Raw genomic sequence first — 25,843 nt, forward strand, 5'->3', positions numbered from 1 at the left:
TTTTTTTTTAATAAATTTCCATCCCCAGGCCTCAATTCTTTTTCTTTTTTTTAATGTTTATTTATTTTTGAGAGAAAGAGAGAGAACAAGATGGGAAAGGGCAGAGAGAGGGAGACAGAGGATCCGAAGCAAGAGAGCTCGATGTGGCGCTCAAACTCACAAACTGTGAGCCCAGGCCTCAATTCTTAATTCACCTTTTTTCTCTCATTATTAAACCCATTCTTATAGCTGAATACACTTTCTCTATGTTCTTCCTTCCAAATTTCAGATTTCTGGTAATGGCATCACAAAGTCCATCGGTAGTGTTGACTACAAATTTTAAAAATTTTTATGTCTTCCTTGATTCTTATAACTTTTCTTTATTATCCTTCATTTTCATCTTTCATTTTCAATTTCAATTGCTGCTACCCTCATTCGAAGGCTTTTCAGCTCTTACCAAGACTGTTAGGAAAGCCTCTCCCCAGTTTTCACCTTTAGTCCTTTCCCTTTCTTCAGTTCCTCTCACACAATGCCCTCATATTAATCGTCCTAAAATATAATTTACTATTTTTTGAATATGCTCAAAAAATGATTCTCCATTGCAGGCATAATAAAAGTTTCATCTAGTATAGTTGAAATAGTTATCAGTGAGTATTTGGAAAACCTGAGTTTTCCTCACAAAACCTTTCTCAACTTTTAAACAATGGCATACCATTTACTTCTCTGGGTACCAAATTCCCTATCTAGTAAAATAAGTAGGTTGGACCAAATAAGCATTTTCAAACTCTTTTATTTTAAATTGTTGGACTGTTTTGGGTTCTGACACTGGCAATATATAAAAAATAAAGAGACACAGAGATAGAGAGACAGAGATGCTTATTTAAGAGTCTTACCAAGAACCCGTAAGGAAGAGTTCTTGAACCCTGCAGGGGGTAAAGGAAGACAGATGCAGAAACAGCTGTGAAAGGCTGTTGTGACATGATAAAGACTTGAACTTAAGCATCTGCAGTGAGATTAGAGAGGAGAAGACATGCATAAGGAATGTTTAGGCAATAGATTTGACTGGTTTGGATGACTAGTCAAGGACAAAGGAGAACAATCACCAGGATTAAAATAAGATTCATTTATGGCATGCATAATGACTTAAATGGAGATTCATTCCATTTAATTAGAAAGAGAAAATTGAAAGAAATGGGAAAGGAGAACTAAACTGCTTCAGTTAAAACAGAAGAGGCCAAGAGCCTCTCGTCTACGGTGTTCTCTTCCTTCTCACCTCTAGGCCAAGAGTCTGGGAAACTCAACATAAAAGCAATGGCAGGATAATTTCATAGTGTTCTCACAGTTTTAAAATTTTACTATCTGTTAGCTAAGCATTAATCCTGTGTTTGATTTTTCTACTCCATAGTCAAACAGCTCTGCTTACTATTCCCTAAGTACACCTTATATTTTTCCAATGTCAACCTGTTTCTCTGATATACCCTCTCACACACATCTCTTCTCATCCAAATCCTAGTTGTCATTCAAAAGTCAGTGCACATTCAGATTATTTAAACTCATACAGTATAACAGGTATTATCTATATTATACTCATAACAACTAACTCATGATATATAGCTCATATACCTGTCCAAATTATGAATCCCTAGAGAGAGAAATATTTATGTCTCTGCCTCTTACACAGCCTCAAAGTAACTTGTATATAAACGGGTTCTCAAAAAAGAGTTAATAAAGAAATGGCAGAATGATTCTAAGTTATATCTACCAAAATCACTCGTCTCAGTGATAATTCTGCATAGAATTACACTGATGAATAGTTGTACACCTTTTTTCTTTAAAAATCTAGATATTTTAATGTATCACTATTTATCTATCTATCTATCTATCTATCTATCTATCTATCTATCTATTTATTATTGAGAGAGAGCGAGCGAGCAGGGGAAAGGGGCAGAGGGAGAGAGACAGAACCCAAAGTATACTTCATGCACAGCACAGAGCCCGATGCAGGGCTCAGTCCCACAACCCTGGGATCATGATCTGAGATGAAATCAAGAGTCAGATGCTCAATTGACTGAGCCACCCAGGCATTCCAAAATACCACACATTTTAAAGTTAAAGTTTGACTTTCATAAGAAAAATCATAAAAACCACTTAAAAAATATCTGTACCTTCTTTTTGAAGAGATTGTGACAATTTCCTTTTAGAAAGTTCAAAGATTCAGAAGTTAGCATCTAAACTTTGACAACTGACAACATCTATCTACTGTGGCTGGCTGCGAATTAACTCCCTGTATTATAATAGTTGTTTGTGGTTTTAAACCCAAGAGACAGAGTAAAGTATCAGGTCATATTTATGTGGGGGGGGGGAGCCCTTTATACTCAAAATAAATGGAATCAAATGTATAAATATTTCATGAAGTCTGAAAACAGATAACACATTCTTATTCATACAAAATAGCATGTCACATCATTATAGCCCTGCCCATTAATTCTTGGCTAAGTAACTATTTTTTTTTTAATTTCTAGTATATATTCAAAGATACAACACCTAAATTTGTGAGGCACTTATTTTTTTACAAAAGAGATGTGGACCCCTAACCTCACTACCAATGCCCACAAAATCCAAGAAATACAATAGTAATTAAAAACTAGATTGGGGTAAAGTAAACATGATTTTTTCCAGTATTTTTAATTTTTTTCCCTCTTATCAAAGGAAAAAGGAATAAAAACAAGGTAAGACTTTCATAAAGTTGTATTAAGTTGTCTACAAAATACAGCAATTTTGGGGAGGACTTTTTTTGTTGTTGTGTAAAGATTTAATTTTTAAGTAATTGCTACACCCAACATGAGGCTGGAACTCACAACCCCAAGACCAAGAGTCACACACTCTACCAACTGAGTCGGTCAGATGCCCCCCAAAATATACCAATTTTAAATCAAGTAGTGTAACATATAAACAGAAAACAAAGTGGCTACAGAAATATTACACTACAAATCTAAAGTATTTAGACACATTTTGTTTTTCCTTTTAAAAACCTCTAAAATAACTTATTTCATATGACTTTTAAATTTATGAATTTCATATCTCTAATAGTACATTAGAATTATATATTATTTTTGAAAGAGTATCCTATTTCTATCAGTTTTGCTTTTATGTTATTACTCTATGGCAACATAATCACAGGTAGTATAATATCAGCATCAAAAATAGTAAAGAAGGGGCACCTGGGTGGCTCAGTCAGTTAAGTGTCTGACTTCAGCTCAGGTCATGATCCCGTGCTTAGTGGATTCAAGCCCCAAATCAGGCTCTGTCCTGACAGCATGGAGCGTACTTGGAATTCATTCTCTCCCTCTCTCTCTCTCTCTCTCTCTCTCTCTCTCTCTCTCTCTCCCCCCCCTCCCTCCCTCCCTCCCTCTCTGCCCCTTCCCTGCTTGTGCTCTCTGTTTCAAAATAAATAAATATCTAAAAAAAAAAAAGATGAAATTCCTTTAAACCATATACTTTGAAAAACTAAATTATTTTTCACAATGAAACAAGCTGTCAATAAAATCATACTTATTATGTTTATCTCTTTTCCATATTAGTTTCTCCATTTATTTCTTTAAGGATTTTGTAGTATCTATCTAATGCTAGAAATTACGGTTAAAATTTTTTTTAAGTTTATTTATTTATTTTGAGGGGGTGTAGCGGCTGACAGAGAGGGAGAGAGAGAATCCCAAGCAGGTTCCCCATTGTCAGCGCTGAGCTCAATGCCAGGCTTGACTCAGGGCTTAATCTCATGAACAATGAGATCACTACCTGAGCCGAAATCAAGAGTCCGACGCTTAACCAACTGAACCACCCATGTTATAAAATATTTTTAAGTAGAATTCTTCCAAAATGCCTATACTTTTTTTGCTTGTCTCCTATTATTCATGTCTTCTATCAAATGACTGACATAACATATTGCCCTACAGGAAATCCCCAGGATCAAAAGAAATAAGAAACATAGCTGATATAGTTATCTGCAGTACTTTGAAGCCACCCAGAAGCATTCCTAGGCACAGTGACAAGCTGGGATTACAGACACACAGATACCACATGTAAAGTGGTAGACGTGCTTCTTCAAATGGACACAGCTTACACAAAAACAAAAACAAAAATAAACAACTTACCTTATGCTAGAAAGAATATAAGGTGGTTTATAAAGTTTACACATTGCAAAAGAAATTAAACTAGATCCTATCAGAAATGAAAACAATGGTAGAAACAAGACAGCATATAAGGTGAAAAGTGAACCTGTTGAGGTGAACAAATGCGTATATACTGACTGATAAACATTAATACACACCTACAACAGTTTTTATTATCTTAATGGATTTTAAATGTAAGTTGATTTGTTCCTATCCTATTGAGAACTCTCGTTTAGGGGTGCCTGGGTGGCTCAGGTGGCTAAGCATCCGACTGTTGCTCCGGTCATGATCTCACGGTTCGTGAGTTCAAGCACCCCATGAGGCTCTGTGCTGACAGCTCAGAGCCTGGAGCCTGCTTCAGGTTCTGTGCCTCCCTCTCTCCCTGCCCCTCCTCTACCCATGTTCTGACACTCTCTCTTTCTCAAAAAAAAAAAAAAAAAAAAAAAAAAAAGAATAAACATTAAAAAAACAACAACTCTATACTGTGTAGGAGAATTATAGCCTAATGTGATACATTAATTTGAGCAGGTACTAATTACAGCTACTATACACTGAAAACAACCCCCATCCGATGTTATGTGTACTTGCCATCTCTCTCCATAGTCTTAAATACACATTCTGACTGATCTAACAATCTAAGACTATAACATGTTTCTCCATGTAATTTACTACTTGACATTTCAAACTTCTTGAGAAAAGATCTCTTTCACTAGATGGTAGCCCATGAGAATAGGGATTGTATCTATTTTGTTCACAGCTAGATTCCCTAGTGCCGTGCCTCCTGAGATATAAAGGCTTTGCTACCTGCTTTGATTCATTTGTTATGTCTTTAAAGATTACTGTCTTATCTAAATTTGTTTTGAAATACAAAATGAATAAAGGTAGTATTAAATGACCTTCCTAAAACTACATATCCAGTTACATTGAACTAAAAAATAACAAAAACTTCTTAGATAATATTTTATTTAATCATTCATTTATGTAAACACCACACATTATTTGAACATCTCATGTCAGGCACCATGCCGGGCACAGGGGATGAAAAAGACAAGACAAAGCCTCCTCCCTGAGAAAGCTTACCAATCACTAGAGAAAACATTCCATTTTAAAAATCTAATATACAGGAATATCAGGGAGGTACACAGAAGATGTTATCATAGCAAAGGGTGTACTTAACTCTCTGCAATAGTTTTTTTTCTTTTTAGAAAAATGTATTTTTTTAATTGAAGTATAACTGATATATAATATATTAGTTTCAGGTGTGCAAAATGGTGATTTGACATTTATATACATTACAAAATGGTTACCATAAGTGTAGTTACTATCTGTCACCATACAAAGTTATTATAAAATTATTGACTATATTCACTATGTTATACTTTCTACAGAAGTATTTTCCTATATAATATATGATTATCTGCAAAAACAATTTTCATAAGGTATGAATAAAAACATTATTCTCCTATTGTTTTATTTACATAATATTACATGTTGTGTATCATTTTTTAAAAGTATCCTATCATGACAAACCTATAACATAATCCTTTCTAGATGTTATAAACATTCTCTTAGGCAAGAATACAAAAATCAGCATCATGTTATCAACAATCACAACTTAAGCCTACAACTTTATCTGAACATTTGAACAACTTAAAATCTCTCCAGTCTACCAGACTTACAGACTACTATATTCTGTTAACATTTATCGAACTATCTATTATTTGACAGACCCCAGGGAAAAACAAATCGAATACTGTGCTCTCCAAGAGCTCACTGTAATAATGTGATTTCATTACCACCACACTAAAGCAATGATATATTTTGGCTCTATCACTGCTTTAGGACAATTAAGGAATCTTCATTCATACCAGAGAACTAAAATTATAATCACTGTATACATTTCTCATTTCTCATACTAAGTTTAATAGTATATATTGATACTTTTCTTAGGAAATGAATGAAATTAGAAACGAATTGTTAAATAAAACAACTCTATGTTAATCTGAAGCACAAAAAAAATCTAGTAAATATTAATTAATTCCATGTAAAAGCATTGCCTGTGATTTCAGAGTAAAACAGAAACATACTAATGGGGAGAAAAGAAAAGCTAGTTCAATAAACATTACAAGTTAGCATGTATTAGTTTTAATCATGTGAGGTGATGGCTTACTTTTAATGATAATATTGTAGCATCTAATAATAATTTTACAGCTCAGATAAACCTAGTTTTCACTCAGGATAAAAATTACAGTACCAAGTTAGTTATCTCCCAGTCATGTGGCAAAATAATGGCTCCATAGTAAAATCTCTATACCCTCTCATATGATAAATTCCCAATTATTAAACTTTCCTCCAGAATTTCTGATCTTATTTTCCACTCCTCTCTAGAAAATCAACAGGTAGACATAACTTCACACTATCTACCATAGCAGAGAAGAAACAGATTTGTTTAGAGATCATCACTGTATTTTCCTGCCATCAGTTCTCAAAGAGGAACCTTAGCAATACCCGTAAATACTTTGGAAAATACTGTGTTTATTCCTTTCTAAAGTTAATTACCTTAACTATATTTTAATATCTTGCTATTTTAACATTTTTCAAAATTACAAATATAGAAAAAATACAAAATAAATGTATGGCATTTTTATGAAATATTACAAGCAAGCACATGGTTATTATAAATTAATCATCACCATGGTCAGGCAAAATACAATTTTGCCAAATATCTCAAAAGCCTTTTCCATGAGCCCCATCCCAATCATAACCTCTTGCCATTTCCCATATTCTAACTTGTATAATAATCATTTCCTTGTGTTTTCTCTTTGTCACCCAAAAGTGCATGCCTGTACACTATTTACTGTTGATTTCCAAATGTGTCATTATTTTACAAATAGCACTGCATATAGATGCTAAATATTTAGTACGTTTTAAATATAAATCCAAGAAGATCAAGGTTTTACTCATCTTAAATGTTTTATTTTGTTTTCACTTTTTCTCACAGGAAGTATGAACAGGTAATTTTTTGAGGGAAAGGGTATGAACATTGCATCAATGATCACTTGACAAATAAAATAACAGAGTGACAAAAATCCATATTCTAAAGAGGTCAAAAAACAACCCCCCCCCAAAAAAAATATTAAAATAAAAGCCAAAAATGTTTCTGGGATAATAATTACTAAAAAAAGAGTTTATTAAAAGTTATACAATGGCCTAAAAGTTACATCTATTCAGTTTATAGATCATATGTGCACATATATATGTGTATATGTGCACATACAAAAAGCAAAAGTCTTTCATAAATGCCTACAGCATTTAAAAACACAGAACCACCTCAAATATGTGATATTTTACTAAATTAGTTATTTTCTAATTTCAAAGAGACTAAGGTAGTCACTGAAAGGTAAAAGTTTCTCTGTTTTAAAATAAATTTCCCGAATATAAAATTAACTGTAAGTATTTGGAAAATACAGAAAGTATTTTGCATAATCCCAATATCAAAAGGTAATCATTTTTAACATTTTAGGCTATTTTTTAATTAAAAAGATTATTCATTATTCACCTCATTACGCCTCTATCATTTCTTTTAAAAAAGTAGTCTATTTTTCATTATCCATTATCAATCATATAAACAAAGACTATAAAGTAACAAGACTATTTTTTAAACATATGAGAATTTATGCATGCAAGTACTTTTTTATTCTAAAGATGAAGATCTTGAACAAAATATTTTCAGAATGCTCCTTTGAGAGCTTCCTTGAAAGGCAGTAGGTATACATATTAATTACTATTACAGAAATGGTCCCATCATGAACTCTAATAAAGAAATACAGAATTCTAGAATTTTGCCACAATCTTATTGTTTGTTCCTGTTTCCCATTTTCTTCCCTGAGTCTTTCAAATTTCTATATCTGCACATTAAACATGAATTGTGTTGATTATTTTCAGAAACTATCTACTATTAAGAAGTCAGGAAATCCTACTCATGAAAATTACCATAAAATTATGCTACAAAAAATGTATTTCTAAAAATCCAATTATAACATAAAATTATGTAAGTCAACCTCTTCACAAACCTTCATTTAAAAGACAATTTTGGAGACATATTATCACTGAAACTAAACTGGCTTAAAGGTATAATAAAAATGCTGCCTAAAATAAATCAAATCTCTTAAAACTAATATTTAAGATAAAATTAGAAAACATCTGATAAAGCATGTGCTAACATTCATAATGAATTATAAAATCCAAATACTTAATTTTTTTCTAAACTACATTTTTTAGGACCAAATTACATGCTACGGGATTATTCTCCTTGAAAATCTATTCTACTTTCAATTGTACTTCTAGCCAATGCTCAGGCTCAAAAACTTTGGAATTTTAAGTGGGTTTCTAAAGCTAACAAGTGTGAATATTCTCTGAAATACTGAAAATGCCTCATGAATGCAAAATGAATAAGACAATGATGATGAGGATGATGATGAGGAAGAGGTGGAGGAGGAGGCTAAGACAATGATGATTTATCTAATGCTTCTAAGACATGCTAAATTAGTTCAGTATTCCCTGTAAGATCTCTATGGTAAACAGTAGGGTGCATTTTTCTATACAATGGAATTTTGAAAAATTATTTACATAATTAATTCCTTAAAATGTAGATTCACAAATATTATTGTCCTTTGGGGTAGAATACTGGCACTATCGAATGCCATCTAGTTGTCAAAATTATTGGGTATTTCAAAAATGTTTCCCATGAATGGCAGGTCAAAGCTAGACATGTCTTTTTGGTGTAGGAGATAGATGAGATGCAAGTATCCCACTCTAGCCAGATTCCTTATCATCATCATGGTTGGATCTCTGTTCTACTTTCTGCCATAAATACTGTGTCCTAGATTCTGCCTTACCTGGATTTTCTCTACATTTTCTTTACATGCAAAAGCATCCATTTCACTCACTCACCCAAGAGCTATTGTTTGGTACGGAGCAAGCTTTATGAATACAATCAATGTCAGATGAGGCAAGCACAAGCAGTCACTTTAATCAGCTTAGTACACAGTTAAAGTATTACACAGTCCCTGCCAGATGCCCAAACTTTCCCTTCTCTTCAGCCTGCACACTGTTCCTAGTGCTACTTTTAGGGCTGTTATTCTCCTGGCTATTTCAACGCTTCAGTCTGAGACTGAAGTATGTCATTTGGAAGAACAAGGTCTTTTTCCCTTTTGAGTCCTGGTTTTGGTTTTTAAGGCTATTCACACAGAATGATGTCCCCCTTCCACCAAGTAAACAAATAACAAATGACCCTCTGGTTAAGTTTTACGTAGTTACCATCAGATATCTCCTCAGGTTCCAGCCCCATTTCCACCTCCTCCAAGCTAAGGACATTGGGTTTCCTTCCTCCCAAACTCAAGATGTCCTTCCTTTATGGTCAATTCTACAAACAGTATTTCCCCAGACCCGTCACAATACTATCTTATTCTTAAATGCAATTTTTCCCTATAAAAAAAATTTTGTTTTTTTCCCCCCTCCTATTTTCTACAATTCTACTTCCTAATACCATCAACTCTCTAAAATCACATTTGCAGTTATTCTAACAAAATTCTCAATATACATCACTTAGCCAGGGACAATCTACTGTCCTCCACTCAGAATTAAAAAATTAAAAAAAGTTTTAAAAATCACAATTTCATTTTTGCATAGCATCTTTTGCTGTTTCCCTTAATTCACAATAAGTTTTAGTTGTAGAAATTAATTCAGTATAAAGGATAGTTTTGATATGTAACCGAAAGGTATAAAAAAGAAGAAAATAGTATCTTTATGTATTTTTTAAATCTTATGTGCAAAAGAGAAACTTATCATTTGTAGTATTCTCATGACTCCTTTTGTAGAATAAAGAATTACTACTTCATTTTTATAAATCTGAAATTTCACAAATCAGGCATGCTTAAAGGTAAAAAAATACGTTTAACAACTTGGAATTAAGACTAACCTTGTATCTTAAGCTTTTCAACAAGACAAACACTCATTTGTATTTCGCTTTAAAGTTATAACTCTAATTTTTAAGAAAAAAATAACACCCAGTTTCTTAAAACCAAAGAAAAAGAATAGATGGTCCAATGAATTTTTCAAGAGTAGTGGTTAAAAAGAAAACTAACAATATAACTTAGTTCAATTAAACATTAACTCACATAATCATGGAAGGCTTTTGCTTCACTTGAATGCTCACATGTTTCCCGTCTTTCTGGAGCTGCACAGTAGAGATCCCAAAATACACTAAAAAAGTAATTACGGTAACATTAAGAAAAGCAGATAACACCAAATGAGAGATCAAAATTCCAAAAATAGAAGACATGTATTACTCTTTATACAAAATGTGTTTTCTTCTTCAGGACAAATGTTTCTATGAAAGATTTAAATCAAGCAGGGTTCTTCCTGCAATAACATCTTTCAGAAATAGCTATGTTTCAGAAATGCTAAGATTTTTTTCTAAAAAAAAATTAAAACATCTTTTAAACTGTCATTTTAAATTATCTGTTTATATAGCTTAAACACATGATTGAAATAATTACAATGCCTTTCACAGCTTCCCCATAAAAAAAAAAAACAGTAAATAATATCCTAATTTAATCATTAAGGAATAAAGTGACACATTATTTTTTTTCAAGGTAATTTTGTTTTCCAATTACCAGGCCAATATCCTGACCATTTAATCACACTGTTCAAACAAATACATTTTCCTAAAATATTCTCTTTTTTGTCCTTGCAATTACCAAAATAGGTTAGTAATTTTGAAAATTCAAAAAATCCATGGTCTCTTTTTTCCCCTCCTATTCAAAAACAATGGGAATAAGTAAGGTGGAACCGGTTGGGAAAAATAATTATACTGCTTACAAAATTATGTCTCTGATCATCCTTCCATCAATGAAATTAACAATGAGCATGAGCAAAGGATTCAAATTCAGGAAAGCAAATATCTAGAAACACTGGCAACAAAGGCAATTATACTGATCAACAGAAATCTTTTTTTATTATACATTTCCCACTCTACAGAAATGGAAAATAGACTAATCAATTGGTTAAGAGCACAGGTTTTGGAACAGGACACTTCTCAGAAGCCAGCTCTGTAAATTAATTACTAGCTCAAATTGCTTAAACAGATCAGAAACACAATTTCCTCCTTTCTATTAAGGGGATTGTTTCTATAAAATGGGATTGTTGAGAAAATTAAATTATATAACATAAATCCAGCATCTGACAGAGTAAGCATATTATCAATAATATAATCAACACTATGATTAGCTTGCATTAAAGTTTAAAATGCATACATATTGTTAGGACTATCAACAATAGCCAAAGTATGGAAAGAGCCCAAATGTCCATCGATGGATGAATGGATAAAGAAGATATGGTATATTGGGGCGCCTGGGTGGCGCAGTCGGTTAAGCGTCCGACTTCAGCCAGGTCACGATCTCGCGGTGCGTGAGTTCGAGCCCCGCGTCAGGCTCTGGGCTGATGGCTCAGAGCCTGGAGCCTGTTTCCGATTCTGTGTCTCCCTCTCTCTCTGCCCCTCCCCCGTTCATGCTCTGTCTCTCTCTGTCCCAAAAATAAATAAACGTTGAAAAAAAAAATTTAAAAAGAAGATATGGTATATATATACAATGGAGTATGACTCGGCAATCAAAAACAATGAAATCTTGCTATTCGCAACTATGTGGATGGAGCTAGAGGGTATTAAGTTAAGTGAAATTAGTCAGTCAGAGAAAGACAAATATCATATGACTTCACTCATAAGAGGACTTTAAGATACAAAACAGATGAACATAAGGGAAGGGAAGCAAAAATAATATAAAAACAGGGAGGGGGACAAAACAGAAGAGACTCTTACATATGGAAAACAAACAGAGGGTTACTGGAGGGGTTGTGGGATGGATTAAATGGGTAAGGGGCATTCAGGAATCTACTCCTGAAATCATTATAGCCACTACATGCTAACTTAGATATAAATTTTAAAAAACAATTAAATAAAAATTAAAAAAAGAAAAAAGAACATAGATGGTTAAGTATTGGCATTAAAAAAAAAAAAAAAGATAAATTAAACCTGGCCTCTTTGGTTTGACCCTTGGAGACTCAGCCTGAATCTCTCTCCACAGCTAGGAGAAAACATTCTGTAGGCCTTATAACACAACTAGTTCAGTAAAATAAGATTATCTTCAACAGTAAAAAATATGAATGATTGAGTACTGCCATTTAATTTCCTTTGAAGTTTCCACAATAAGCAAGGAAAATAAGGAAAACAATAACGCAATTAAAAGTTGCACTTGGTCTTCTTAGGTCCCTTTTGGGACAAAAAGTATACAAATTATAGATATACAAAGATACAGGTAAAAGTTTTCTGCCTATATCAAGTGTGTTATGAGTTATAGTATATTGTAATTATTATTTCTTATGTTCATGTTATTAAGGAACTTCAAAGCTCTTAAAAAACAAAATTATAATGGTCGTCTTTAAATTGTATTTAAACAGAAAATAATATGTGCAATATTATGACAAACATCTTAATATCTCGTCTTATTCACTAATTTCCTAGCAAATGCTGTAAGAACTCTCTTGGAAATTATTACATTTTTACTTTTAAAATGTTGTCTTACAAAATGGACTGGAAAAAAACTAATAATTTCTTATCAGACTATGTCCTAAAAGTTATTAAATAACTATCAATAAATAATTATTTATACACATATTATTAAATATTTACCTTGGAGCAGTAACACTGCTCTATTTCTAAGTTTCCCTTTATGGATTTAATGTAAGGTTAAAAGTTTACAAGATCAAGATGAGGGATAATAAAACAACTTACTAAAATGAGATAACTTTTTATATGGTATTTTTCTGACAATAATACATTACCCATACAATGATCTCCTTGAATAAAGTTAAAGAAATACACCCTTTAAAGACATTTACCAAAGGGAGAAATACACAGTTCTACAATAATAATTACAGATATTAATACTCCACTCTCAATACTGGATAAAACAACCAGACAAAAGATAAACAAGGAAACAGAAATTAAACAACACAGTAAAGTAACTAGATTTAACAGACATATGCAGAACACTCCACCCAGCAACAACAGCATACACCTTCCTCTCAAGTGCACATGGGACATTTTCCAGAATAGGCCATATGTTAAAGCACACATTAAGTCTCAGTAGATTTGAAAAGATAGATATCATACAAAGTATCTTCTCTGACCACAATGGGATGAAGTTAGAGATCAGTAACAGGAGGAAAGGGGTGCCTGGGTGGCTCAGTTGGTTAAGCATCCAACTCTTGATTTAGGCTCAGGTTATGATCACATGCTTTCTAAGTTCAAGCCCCATGTCAGGCTCTGTGCTGTCAGTGCAGAGCCTGATTGGGAGTCTCCCTCTCCCTTTCTCTCTGCTCCTGCCCTGCTCACACACACACATTCTCTCTCACAACAAATAATCTTTAAAAAAAGGGAGAGAGACATAGAAGACTCAAATTACTAAAGACACCATCAACAAAATATCTGCTAGAACTAAATAAATGGATTCAGTAAAGTTGCTGGATATAAAATCAATACATAAAAATCAGCTGTGTTTCTATAAAGTAACAATGAACTATCAGGCAGAAAAATTAAGAAAACAATTCCATTCACAATTGTATCAAAAAAAGTAACATACCCAGGAATAAATTTAACCATATGATCTAGCAATTCTACTTCTGGGTTTATACCCACAAGAACTGAAAGCACAGGGTGCTGGGTGGCTCAGAAGGTTAAGCATTGGAATCCTGGTTTTGGCTCAGGTCTTGATCTCATGGGATTGTGGGATCTAGCCTCCTGCCCTGCTCCCCATCAGGGTCTGCGCTAATAGCACAGAACCAGCTTGGGATTCTTGCTCTTCCTCTTCATTTTTTTTTTAAGTTTATTTATTTTCTTAGAACAATCTGGGGAGGGGCAGAGAGAGAGAGAGAGAGAGAGAGAGAGAGAGAGAGAGAATACCAAGCAGGATGCACACTGCCAGCATGGAGTGTAATGTGGAGCTCAAACTCACAAACCAGGAGATAATGACCTGAGCCAAAATCTAGAGTCAGAGGCTTAACTGAGCCACCCTGGTGCCTCTTTCTCTCTCCCTCTTTCTGCCTCTCCCCTTCTCTCTCTCAAAATAAATAAATAAAAATAAAAACTTAGAAAAAAATTGAAAGCAGGGGCGCCTGAGTGGCTCTGTTGGTTAAGTGGCTGACTTTGGCTCAAGTCATGATCTCACAGTTTGTGGTGGAGCTCAGAGCCTGGAGCCTACTTCGGATTCTGTGTCTTCCTCTCTGTCTCTGCCCCTCCCCAACTTGCGCTCTGTCGTTCTCTCTCAAAAATAAATAAAATGTTAAAAAAAATTTTTTTTAATTGAAAGCAGAGTCTCAAAGAGATATTTATACACATAGGTTCATAGCAGCATTACTCACAATAGCTAAAATATGGAAGCAACCCAGGTGCCCATTGATGGTTAAGTAGACATACTATATAAATACAATGGAAAATTACTCAGCCTTTAAAAGGAAGGAAATTCTAACATATGCTACAATACAGATGAACCACAAGGACACTGCGCTAAGTGAAGCTAGTCTCTAAAAGACAAATACTACATGATTTTACTTATATGAGGTACTTACAGTAGCCAAAAATCATAAAGAAAGAAAGCAGAATGGTGGTTGACAGGGGATGGAAGAGTGGGGAATGAATGGAGAGTTATTGTTTAATGGATATAGAGTTTCAATTTCACAAAATAAAAGAGTTATGGAGATAGATAGGTGAAGACTGCACAACATTATGAATATATTTAATACCACTGAAATGTACATTTAAAAATGGTTAAGATGATGAATTTTATGTTTTGTGTATTTTGCCACAATTTGAAAAAAATGAGGAAAAAAAAAGTGTCCTGGCCAGCCCTGTTTTAGGTACCATTTTACAGTGACTAAAACAAATATTAATTCTTTCTGTGTATTCGCAATCTCTATTCCATCACTTCAAAGACCATACAGCTAAGGAGACCACCAGAAACCTATGAAATACTAATAATAAAGAATACTCATCATAAAAATAAGGTAAATTTTCAATTTATAAACCCTATTCATTAGGAGTTTCATAATTAAAGTCAAATATGTTACAAAATTCTAAGTATAAAATGAATTTAAAAATTAAATACAAATTTATTTTTAGTGTTATGATATTCATGTTAAACACATTTCATCTATTTTATAAGTATTTATATGTTCTTACCTAAGAAGTCATCACAAATGGGAAAGATGTTTCAAAAGTTTACCTTTTCTAGAAAATCCAACCCATGTTTTGCACTAGTTTATCTGATTCATAGAGTATATTGTGACTGCTACAATATCATTGCAATATTTGAGAAGAATTAGTTATAATCATAACAACAACAAAGCTGCATGATGATCAAAATGTGAGTTCACATTCTGCAATTATTCCATGCTTGGTTTTGTGGGACAGTAGACAAATCACTTACCTAATTTAGAAAATAACAAGCTTAAAATGAGAAGACCTCTATAAACCCTTCATAAATTAACATTTTAAACTATGATTTTCTCCTATTAATATTTCAAGTGTATATTAACTCATAATCTATGCAATATGCTATGTCATATGCTTCACAGAGGAAAAAAGAAGTTATAAAATTCATGGCATATATGTGACCGTGGATCCAAAACTAGTGATGAGTTGAATTGAAAATTGAGACTCAATTTCCTAAAGCACCCAAATACAACCCAATGTGGAAGTTACTTCTCATATATTATTAAAATTTTACAATACTCTGGGCAAAGACTTTTGGCTGATATTATAATATGACATTTACCATATGAAAATGTGGACGTATGTCCTAGAGGAAAAATTAGGCTTTTTAAGTAGGTAAGAGTCATAGCAATACTTGATTTGTTCTTAGCTGGAGGAATTTCATTAATTACTTTAGTAAGCTTTTCTGATGACCCACAGAACTGGTTCCTTGTTTCCCATGAGGGCCAAGGGTAGAAAATTCTGGACTTCTATAGACACAGACTTCCCTTAACAACCATAAATGCTAGCGGCTAAGGAGCTTTTCAAATCTTTACAGATCATCTATTAAGCTGGACATGAAAATATTATCCTTGAAATGCGGTGGATTCATCATCATGAATAATGGTTGAGATTTACACAGTCTCTTTGTTCCTATGCAGAAACAAGTGAAAAATAAGTATTTTACAAATGAAGAGGTTAGAGACCAACTACAGGAATCAAAACCTGCAAAGTATTAAAATCTTTGTTCTTGTACCATTTGTAATTATTAAAATTTCCCCCACATAAATCAAAGGAAAACATAAGATTTCCAAGTTGAGGATTCTTCAACACTAATACATTAACTGTTTTTCTTCTATTCTGAGGATGTGAGTGGAGATGACTTCACTAGCTGTCAATATCTCTAAGGAATAAGGAACGCAAAATGGTTGTCAGAAAAGTCTACAAGGGTGAATAATCATGTCAGAAGTGTCCAGAAGATGGGATGCTAACATAATTATATAACCTTAATCCACTGGCCACATTCGGGACTACCTGAAAATAAAAATTAAAAGAAGAAAAGAACACAGGGGAAATTTTTTTTTTCTAAGGAGCATGCCATGTTACTTTAATTTCAAATTGTTAATAGCTAAGGAAGTTATTTCTCTTTGACCCAAAAATGTATTTTAAATGACTCTTAGATCCTCATAATCTATACTGAAGAAAACTATTCATAACACTAAAGAGGGTTTTATGTAAAATATACATGTACCTGCTAATCATCTTAGATGAAGAGCATGAAGACATACATGCAATGTCTTATTCCAAAGCATTATTTAATAGTTTACAAAACGCAAGAATTACATTTTGTCCCACTACCATCATTCTCACAATACTCTTGGGTTAATTATAAATTAATAATTTAAAGTATCATTAAAATAGCTTATGTGCTAAATTCAAGCATCATATATTAAGCATCATACATTCAGCATTTAATCCTCCCAATATTATGCCTGTTTTATCAATGAGGGAGCCAAAGCTTAAAAAGGTTAAATAATTTGCCTAGGGGTCACACAGTTGGTTAGTGGCAGAGCTGGGCTTGAACTTTTTCATTCTTACATTATTTTACCTCTAATGTGAGTATGGTATGAAGAGTTTTCATTTCAAGATGGCTCATGCTGATTATGGGCAAGTTTATGCAGCTCTGGCAGGCCAAGCAGCATCAGCTGTTACAAGTGTAGTAGATACCTGTCCTAGATAAGACAGCAAACACTTTGTTATCCTACCTTTGACTCTCATACTCCAACTCATTTCCTGAGTATCCTATGGCAACCACCCCCTCACCCTACATGCAGCTGCCAGTGATGTACAGATGCCTCAATATAGACCAGACTCAGAAGAGACAACTTTTCTGAGTCCCATTATGTACTGTCTAGAATTAGCCACTCAGGATGTTCAAAAGGGAACTGTAATTAATGTCTTATTAATAGTGGGCCACTAAATTCTGCTCTGTGTTTAAGAAATATCATCTGTTACTGAGATGAGCACTGGTTACAATTCAGGAAATTTCAGCTCTAATTCTAAATCTGACCTTGAGAAAATAGTTTCCTTCCATTAGCTTCTTTATGTAAAAAGAGAGAAAACAGTATCTGTTAATGTATTTTACAGGCTTTTGTATAGATACAAGAGATGGTATATGCAAAAGTACTTTTAAAAGAAGAATAAAGGGGGGCGCCTGGGTGGCTCAGTGGTTGAGCGTCCGACTTCGTCTCAGGTCACGATCTCGCGGTCCGTGAGTTCGAGCCCGCGTCGAGCTCTGGGCTGATGGCTCAGAGCCTGGAGCCTGCTTCTGATTCTGTGTCTCCCTCTCTCTCTGCCCCTCCCCCATTCATGCTCTGTCTCAAAAATAAATAAATGTTAAAAAAAAATTAAAAAAAAAAAAGAAGAATAAAGGTACTAAAAATATATATATATTCTAGAAAAGTCTCAAAACCAGTATGGCAAGAAAAGAAGTTTTCCTATTAACAGAGTAAAATTTGCCTCAGTTTCCTTTCTAATCCTTTGTTTTTAGTGGAAAATTCCATCATTTATTTATAGTATCTTATCGCCACCAAATTTTCCTATTTTTTTTACATTTTTTTTTTTGCTCCCAGGAACATTTTGCTATTTCTTTTTAGCCTAATCACCTCTGTTTTATTTCTCTCTTGTAATACTTTTTACTCCCTTCTCACCATGATCATACTCCTATTTTAGTTGTCACCTGCACTATCTTATATTGCTGTTTAACTTTTTTTCTTTTTTTAGTTTTTATTTAAATTCCAGCTAGTTACCATACAGTGTAATACTAATTTCAGGTGTACAATATAGTGATTCAACACTTCCATCCAACACCCAGTGCTCATCACAAGTGCCCTCCTTTATCCCCATCATCTATTTCACCCATCCCCCCACCCTATGTTAACTCAATTCAAAAAGTTATGCCATGCCTATTACAGGAGAGACATGTAACATGAGTAAGAATTAGTCTGCCAATGATAATTATTATACCATTCAGGTGACCAGTTGACTAATTCAAGCTACTGTTTTTACATGGGTACTTGGTTATTCTTAGCTATACCTGATATTCATCCATTAGACTCTAAAATCATTAGAGTGTTAGCATACTGTTAAGATTTGACTTCTCACTCCCAGGTGAAAGAAACTGAGTTCTCATGATAATCTTAGCTATTCATTTATTTTCTCTGTGATATCATATATAGTTATTTCAGTATATAAACACATGGAAACAAAGTTATTTCAAAAGGTGTTTTATATATAAAATTAAATAAGAATAAAGCATACTTCCTGCCATTAAAACATTAAATAAGAAGACTTAAATTTAAATTACACAAATTGAGGAGGTCCTGGGTGGCTCAGTTGGCTGAGCTGGCTGAGCATCCCATTCCTGATTTGGGCTCAGGTCATTGATTCCAGGGCTGTGGGTTGAAGCCCAGAGTCAGGCTCCAAGCTCAGCTCAGGGGAGATATTCATTCATTCATATTCTCTCTCTCTCTCTCTCTCTCTCTCTCTCTCTCTCTCTCTCTCTCTCCCCCTCCCCCTGCCAGCATTCACACTCTCTCTCTAAAATAAAATAAAAAGTCAGTATTTTAAAAAGTAAATAAATAAATTATACACATTGACAAGGCTATTGGGGCACCCGGGTGACTCAGTCAGTTAAGAGACCGACTCTTGGTATCAGCTCAGGTCATGATCTCATGGTTCACGGGTTAGATGCCCACATCTTTCTCCACACTGACAGCATAGAGCCTGCTTGGGATTCTCTCTCTCCCTCTCTCTCTGCCCCTCCCCTGCTTGCTCTCCCTGTCTCTCTCTCAAAATAAATAAATAAACTTAAAATAAAAAAATAAATTTAAAAACTAAAGTGTTAGGTCGTGTTCTCTTGTTAATCTGGAAACTACATATGCCACCACACACTTCAGCTACTCTCAGTAACCCTCGAGGTAGAAAAATAAATTACAGAAGCTTTCTGAATTTCTTTCACCACTTTACCAAAACTATTTTCCTCAAGACCACCAAAATTCACCTTACTTCTCAATTCAGGAAAATCTTTATGTCCTCTTACTTACAATTGTTATAAACTTTAATCTCTGCTTTAAATGCCTTTCCTGGTTCCCATGCATTATTCTCTCCTGATTACTCTTCTCCCTCTCCAATTATTTTCCTTTGAGGCTGCTCTTCATCCACCCAGGCTTAAATGTTGACTTTCCTCAGGGTTCTAACCCCAGGTGCTGTCTCACTGGTTACACTGGGCAGTTGAATCTGTAAGTACTTTTCACCTTCAGTATGGTCTGTGCTCATTATTTCCAAACCATTATGGACTTGTCTCTGAGCTATACACCCATACCTCTGACTTTGTGTTAGGGCATCATTATCTGAGTGGCACAGAGGCATCTCAAAATTTAACCTGTACAACATAAATTATGGCATTTTTTCCCCAAAGCCTGCTGCTCTTTCTATATTTCCTCTTTCAGTCAATGATATCACTGTTCATCCCACCATCCAAATCTAAAACCTAGGAGACTCACCCTTCACATGCCAACTATTCTACTCATTGTTTCCTATGTGGGATCAATCACCTATCACCTTTCAACTGGACAATTAAACTTGCCTTGTAACTAGACTCCATCTCTGTTCTCAACCCTCTTCAATCCATCTCTTTTGATGCCAAGTGAATGTCTAAAAGGACAAATCTAATCATGTCATATACCATGTTTAAAATCTTTGAGTTTTAATCCAAAATCCTTGATGTACTCTAGGACTTTATCATTTGGCCACTGCCTTTGTCTTCATCCATTTATTCTATTGCTTCATAGTACTGCACTTGCAAATCAACTGATCCAAGCTACCAGTCATGTCGTGGATTCAAAATCATTCCTTTTGAGGCTTCATTCTAACTACTCCTTGCCCAAAATATTGTTCCTTCACTCAACTTCCAGCTCAGCTCAGATTTTCTTCTATAAAGCCTTTCCTAAATCTCGCAACTAAAGTAAGCATTCCCCCTGAGTTGCTATTGTAACTAATATATACCTCAGTTATAACACTATTAATTGTTTATCTCTCCTATACTTATTTCCTTGAGGGCAGCATAGTTTTACACTTTGTAAATATTTGATGAAGAGGCTTAAACAACAGGACAACTCCATTTTCAAATATTCTATAAAAATACATAAGTGAGAAGAAGTCATAAAATTGCAACTGGTCCATCCAACAGGGACCTTGCATTTGACCAAATTAGCAAGCAGTAAGTTTTAGAAGAATACCTATTATCTTAATCATCTCGAATTCAACAGCAGTAACTGCTTTCCTGGTTTTAAAAAATATATATATTAGTACAGCCCTGAATCCCTAACCTAGAGCACATATAATAAAGCACAGCTCTAAAGAGTTAAGGATAGGGCTCCTGGGTGGCTCAGTCAGTTGAGCATCCAACTTTGGCTCAGGTCGTGATTTCACGGTTCATGAGTTTGGGCCACATGTCGGGCTCTGTGCTGACAGCTCAGAGCTCAGAGCCTGGAGCCTTCTTCAGATTCTGTGTCCCCCTCTCTCTCTGCCCCTCCCCTGCTTGTACTGTGTCTCTCCCTCTTTCTCAAAAGTAAATAAACATTAAAAAACTTTAAAAAAAAAAAACAAAACTAAAAATATTCTTACTGTAAGACCTAGCAATCATGGTTCTTGGTATTTACCCAAAGAAATTTAAAATTTATGTCCACATAAAAACCTATACATGGATGTTCATAACTGCTTTATTCATAATTGCAAAAACTTGGAAGCCACCAAAATGTCCTTCAGTAGGTAAACAAACCATGGTACCACCAGACAATGGAATATAATTCAGCACTAAAAAGAAATGAGCTGTCAAGCCATGAAGAGACACAGAAAAACTTTAAATACATTTTGCTAAGTGAAAGAAGCCAATATGAAAAGGCTACATACTGTATGACTCCAACTAAAAGAATCCAGAAAATGCAAAACCATGGAGACAGTAAAAGGATCAGTGGTGGCCAGGGGGGCCAGAGTTGGAGAGATGAAAAGGCAAAGCACAGAGGATTTTTAGGGCAGTGAAAATACTCTGTATGATGCTATAATGATGGACCATGTCATTATACATTGTGTTCAAACCCACAGAAAAGGGGTGCCTGGGTGGCTCAGTCGGTTAAGCATCCGACCTAGCTCAGGTCATGATCTCGCAGTTTGTGAGTTCAAGCCCTGCATTGGGTTCTGTGCTGACAGCTCAGAGCCTGAAGCCTGCTTCGGGTTCTGTGTCTCGCCCTCTCTCTGCCCTTCCCTGCTCATGCTCTGTCTCTGTCTCTCAGTAATAAATAACTGTTAAAAAAAATTTTTTTTAAAACACAGAAGGTACAACACCAAGAACTATAATGTAAACTGTGGACTTTGGGTAGTTATAACTGTATCAATGTAGGTTCATCAACTATAACAAATGTACCACTTTGATGGGGGATGTTAATATGGGGGAGGTTATACCTATGTCAGGGTAGAAGGTATATGGGAAATATCTGTACCTTCCTGTCAACTATGGTGTGAACTACTAAAACTGCTCTTAAAAAAAAAAAAATAAGTCCTATCAAAAAAAAGGGGGGGGAGGAAAATCAAAAAGACCTCTGAAACAGTTAACAACAACAAAAAAAGATCAAGCATCTGCTGGATTTAAGGCCCACAGTCATGGCTGGTTACACACAAAGATCAAGAAAGCTTAGGATCTGGGCAGCTTTCTGAAGGAGAGGATCCACAGCTTTGCATCAGTTCTCAGAGGATCCCATAATCTCAAAATCATTTAGAACCACTTATTTACGAAGATGAAATAGGGACCTCAAAGGGTACATTAGTAGTTTAAGGGAGGACATTTTTAAAAACTGAAAATACTGTACCTATATATTTTGCATGTGCTAGATTTAAACCGAACAATATACTCTAAAAAAATATGTGTCCATTTATCATTTCTTTGATATCTCCAACTATGCATAAATTAAAATTAGTTAAATACCAAAACCACAGAAGAAGAGCTTCCCTGAATCTAAAAGCCCAAGAAAAAGGAAGAGCAACGGCAGATTTAAGAGCTGTATCTTCTGACAGTTAAGACCAAAAAAGCTAAAGGTAATATCAACTGTCAACTGTATGAAAACAGGTTACATTCATAAGAAATGGAGCAAATGAGAAACAGGTGCAAGAAATAAAATTAATTCTTTAATGGAAATTTTTCAAAATCCTCACTCAGCCTACTAATCCAATAGACACAGACTCCTAAAATGGTTTCTTAGGCTACCTTGTAGACCTAATTGGAAACATAAAAAATAGAAGGTGTCAACAGGTGAGGGGACTCAATTACATTCAGCAAACAGCTAAATATTTACAATCTAGATCTAGCTATCATAAATGCATACTATGTAAAATGAAAAGTTGGCTTTTCAATATTATACATTATAAGAGCTCAGTCTTAATCTCCAGGAAAACAGCACAATGATAGCACTTAACTGCAACAAACCGTTGTTCCAAATACAGGAACAACTCTGAGCCAAAGGACCGCACCTGTTTCTGCTATACATATGTGAGACAAACAAGGGAAACCCAAAACCACAACTGATCAAGTGCGTTTCCATTCACCACAAAACTTCCAGTAAGGCATGCTTTCAGGAGCGACATTTAAAAGGTGTACCAAGGATACCATGTGCATGACACTAGAAGACAGCTTTTGTTTTTTCTTTTAAATAACTGAACCACTGAACAGGAAATGCTTTTTTTTTTTTTAAAGTTTATTTGTTTATTTTGAGAGAGAGAGAGAGAGCACAAGCAGGTGAGGGGCAGAGAGGAGAGACAGAATCCCAAGCAGGCTCCAAGTGCACCATCAGCACAGAGCCCCATGTGAGGCTCGATCCCACAAACTGAGAGATCATGACCTAAGCCGAAATCAAGAGTTGGAAGCTTAACCAACTGAGTCATCCAGGTGCCCCTCAAGAGGAAATACTTCTAATTGAAGAAGTGCAAACAAACAAACAGCCTAACTTGTCCATACAGACACCTGAACTACCAATGCTGCTGCAGAAAAATCACATATCTGGACATACTGGTACTACAATGAAATTGATAAGCTCTGGTATCAACTGGGTCTTCAGGGAAGTCTGAGAGTCTTTTTTGTGTTCCTACACAGTTCTATCCCTGAGTCTATATTGAACTAATTCAGTTTTTTTTTTGGGACTTTTCCTCACTGTCCTAAAAATTCACCACCACTTCCACCTTCAGTATCCCCAGCTTAGATGTGCTTATGTGGGTGGGACCCTCATGATGACCTTGTGCCCTTATAAGAAGAGACACCAGAGAGCTCTCTCTCTCTTTGCCATGGGAAGACACAGTAAAAAGGCCAGCATCCAAAAGCCAGGAAGAGAGACCTCGCCAGAAAGAAATCATTCTAACAGCCTCATCTTGGATGTCCAACCTCTAGAAATGTGAGAAAATAAATTTCTGTTGTTTAAGCCAAGAAGTCTATGGTAATTTATTATGGCAGCCCACGGGGCACCTGGGTGGCTCAGTCGGTTAAGCGGCCGACTTCAGCTCAGGTCATGATCTCCCAGTCCGTGAGTTCGAGCCCCGTGTCGGGCTCTGAGCTGACAGCTCAGACCCTGCAGCCTGTTTCAGATTCTGTGTCTCCCTCTCTCTGACCCTCCCCCATTCATGCTTTGTCTCTCCCTGTCTCAAAAATAAACGTAAAAATAAATAAATAAATAAAATTAATATTATGGCAGCCCAAGCTGACTAATACCAAATCATACTTACAGTTGGAGATTCCATACCAAACCCAACTCCAGTTTGACTTAATAATAGTGTCTTTAAGTTAAAGAACACTAATTCTGGTTTTGACTTTGACTTTTTTTTTAAGTGCTATCTTTCAGAAAATAATTATAGAAAATGAAAAAAAATTAAAAATAAACATGAAATAATAAACAGGTATAGTGCAGGCCTACAAGAATACATCATCAATCTAATAAAAATGGAATAAAAGATACTTACCACCACCAAGAATGTAAGAATCCTGGTGGTTCCCCCAATGTGATGTTTTTTTCCCATCTTATCTAAAATGAATAAAAGAGATATTAAATACTTTCTTAATAATACCTTTTCCCACACATATTACAAAGCAATATTTCCCCATTAAAAATACTAAGTTAATATATGAGATTTTAATCATTTTGATAGTATTCTTTACTCAAGTTTTACAAGAGCTCACTTTACATAGTTATTTGTTGATTTGGTGGTTTATGAGAGAAGATGCCAGCAGTATTTTCCTGAATTTGCTTCCCACTGTGCCCGATTTTTAAGAGAGACTTCTGGAATTTGAGGTATCTCAGGATCTTAAGGCACATCAAAACTGCATTTTAATTAATCACCACTAATCCAGAAATTTGCAAATGTCTGGGCTTAATATGTGCAGACTCCCAATGATGCCTTGAGGATTGATATTTTAAACAAATTCCTGATTTGAGGGGATGAGAGTAAGAAGGCATGTCTTCCATAAAATAACAGTTTAAAAAAGATGATATTAACTTTCCCAAGTTTATATTTCAGATGGCTTGGCATTCACTACCAAAAATTTAAAACAAGGTCAGTATCTCTTAAAAATTAAAATTTCTCACTAAATACTGTTTACAAATTAAATTTAGAGATTTGAAAACTGGGTAGGATTTATAAAGTGCCTTTTCTAAGCACTGATAGGAGTAAACAAAAGATAAAAATCTTTGCATTCAGGGAGATTATACTTTATAGAGAAGACAGACCATAAACAAAGCAAAAAGAAAAAAAAGGAGATTGTATTTGTATTAGAAGTAGCAGGCAACACAAAGCATAAGAGACTGTTAAAAACTGAGAACAAACTGAGGGTTGATGGGGGGTGGGAGGGAGGGGAAGGTGGGTGATGGGTATTGAGGAGGGCACCTTTTGGGATGAGCACTGGGTGTTGTACGGAAACCAATTTGACAATAAATTTCATATATTAAAAAAAAAAGTAGCAGGCAACAAATGCTAAGGAGGAAAACAAAGCAGAGAAGGACAAAAAAAAAAAAAA

General features: G+C 34.7%; 1 protein-coding gene across 3 annotated transcripts in view; it reads right to left on the reverse strand.

Moving 5' to 3' along the window:
• SSBP2 (single stranded DNA binding protein 2) overlaps nucleotides 1-25,843 on the reverse strand; it is a 312,057-nt gene that overhangs the window by 184,627 nt on the left and 101,587 nt on the right. For all 3 annotated transcript variants that reach the window (XM_047088611.1, XM_047088601.1, XM_047088621.1), the window contains exons 3-4: nucleotides 24,793-24,854; nucleotides 10,328-10,412 (exon numbers count right to left, since the gene is read on the reverse strand). In XM_047088611.1, coding sequence (XP_046944567.1) covers nucleotides 10,328-10,412; nucleotides 24,793-24,854 — 147 coding nt within the window. The remainder of the gene's footprint in view (nucleotides 1-10,327; nucleotides 10,413-24,792; nucleotides 24,855-25,843) is intronic.

The sequence above is a fragment of the Lynx rufus genome, unplaced genomic scaffold, assembly GCF_022079265.1.
Source record: "Lynx rufus isolate CCGP_SWC_20201006 ecotype Redwood Valley unplaced genomic scaffold, mLynRuf1.p SCAF_1, whole genome shotgun sequence".
Classification (NCBI taxonomy): Eukaryota; Metazoa; Chordata; class Mammalia; order Carnivora; family Felidae; genus Lynx; species Lynx rufus.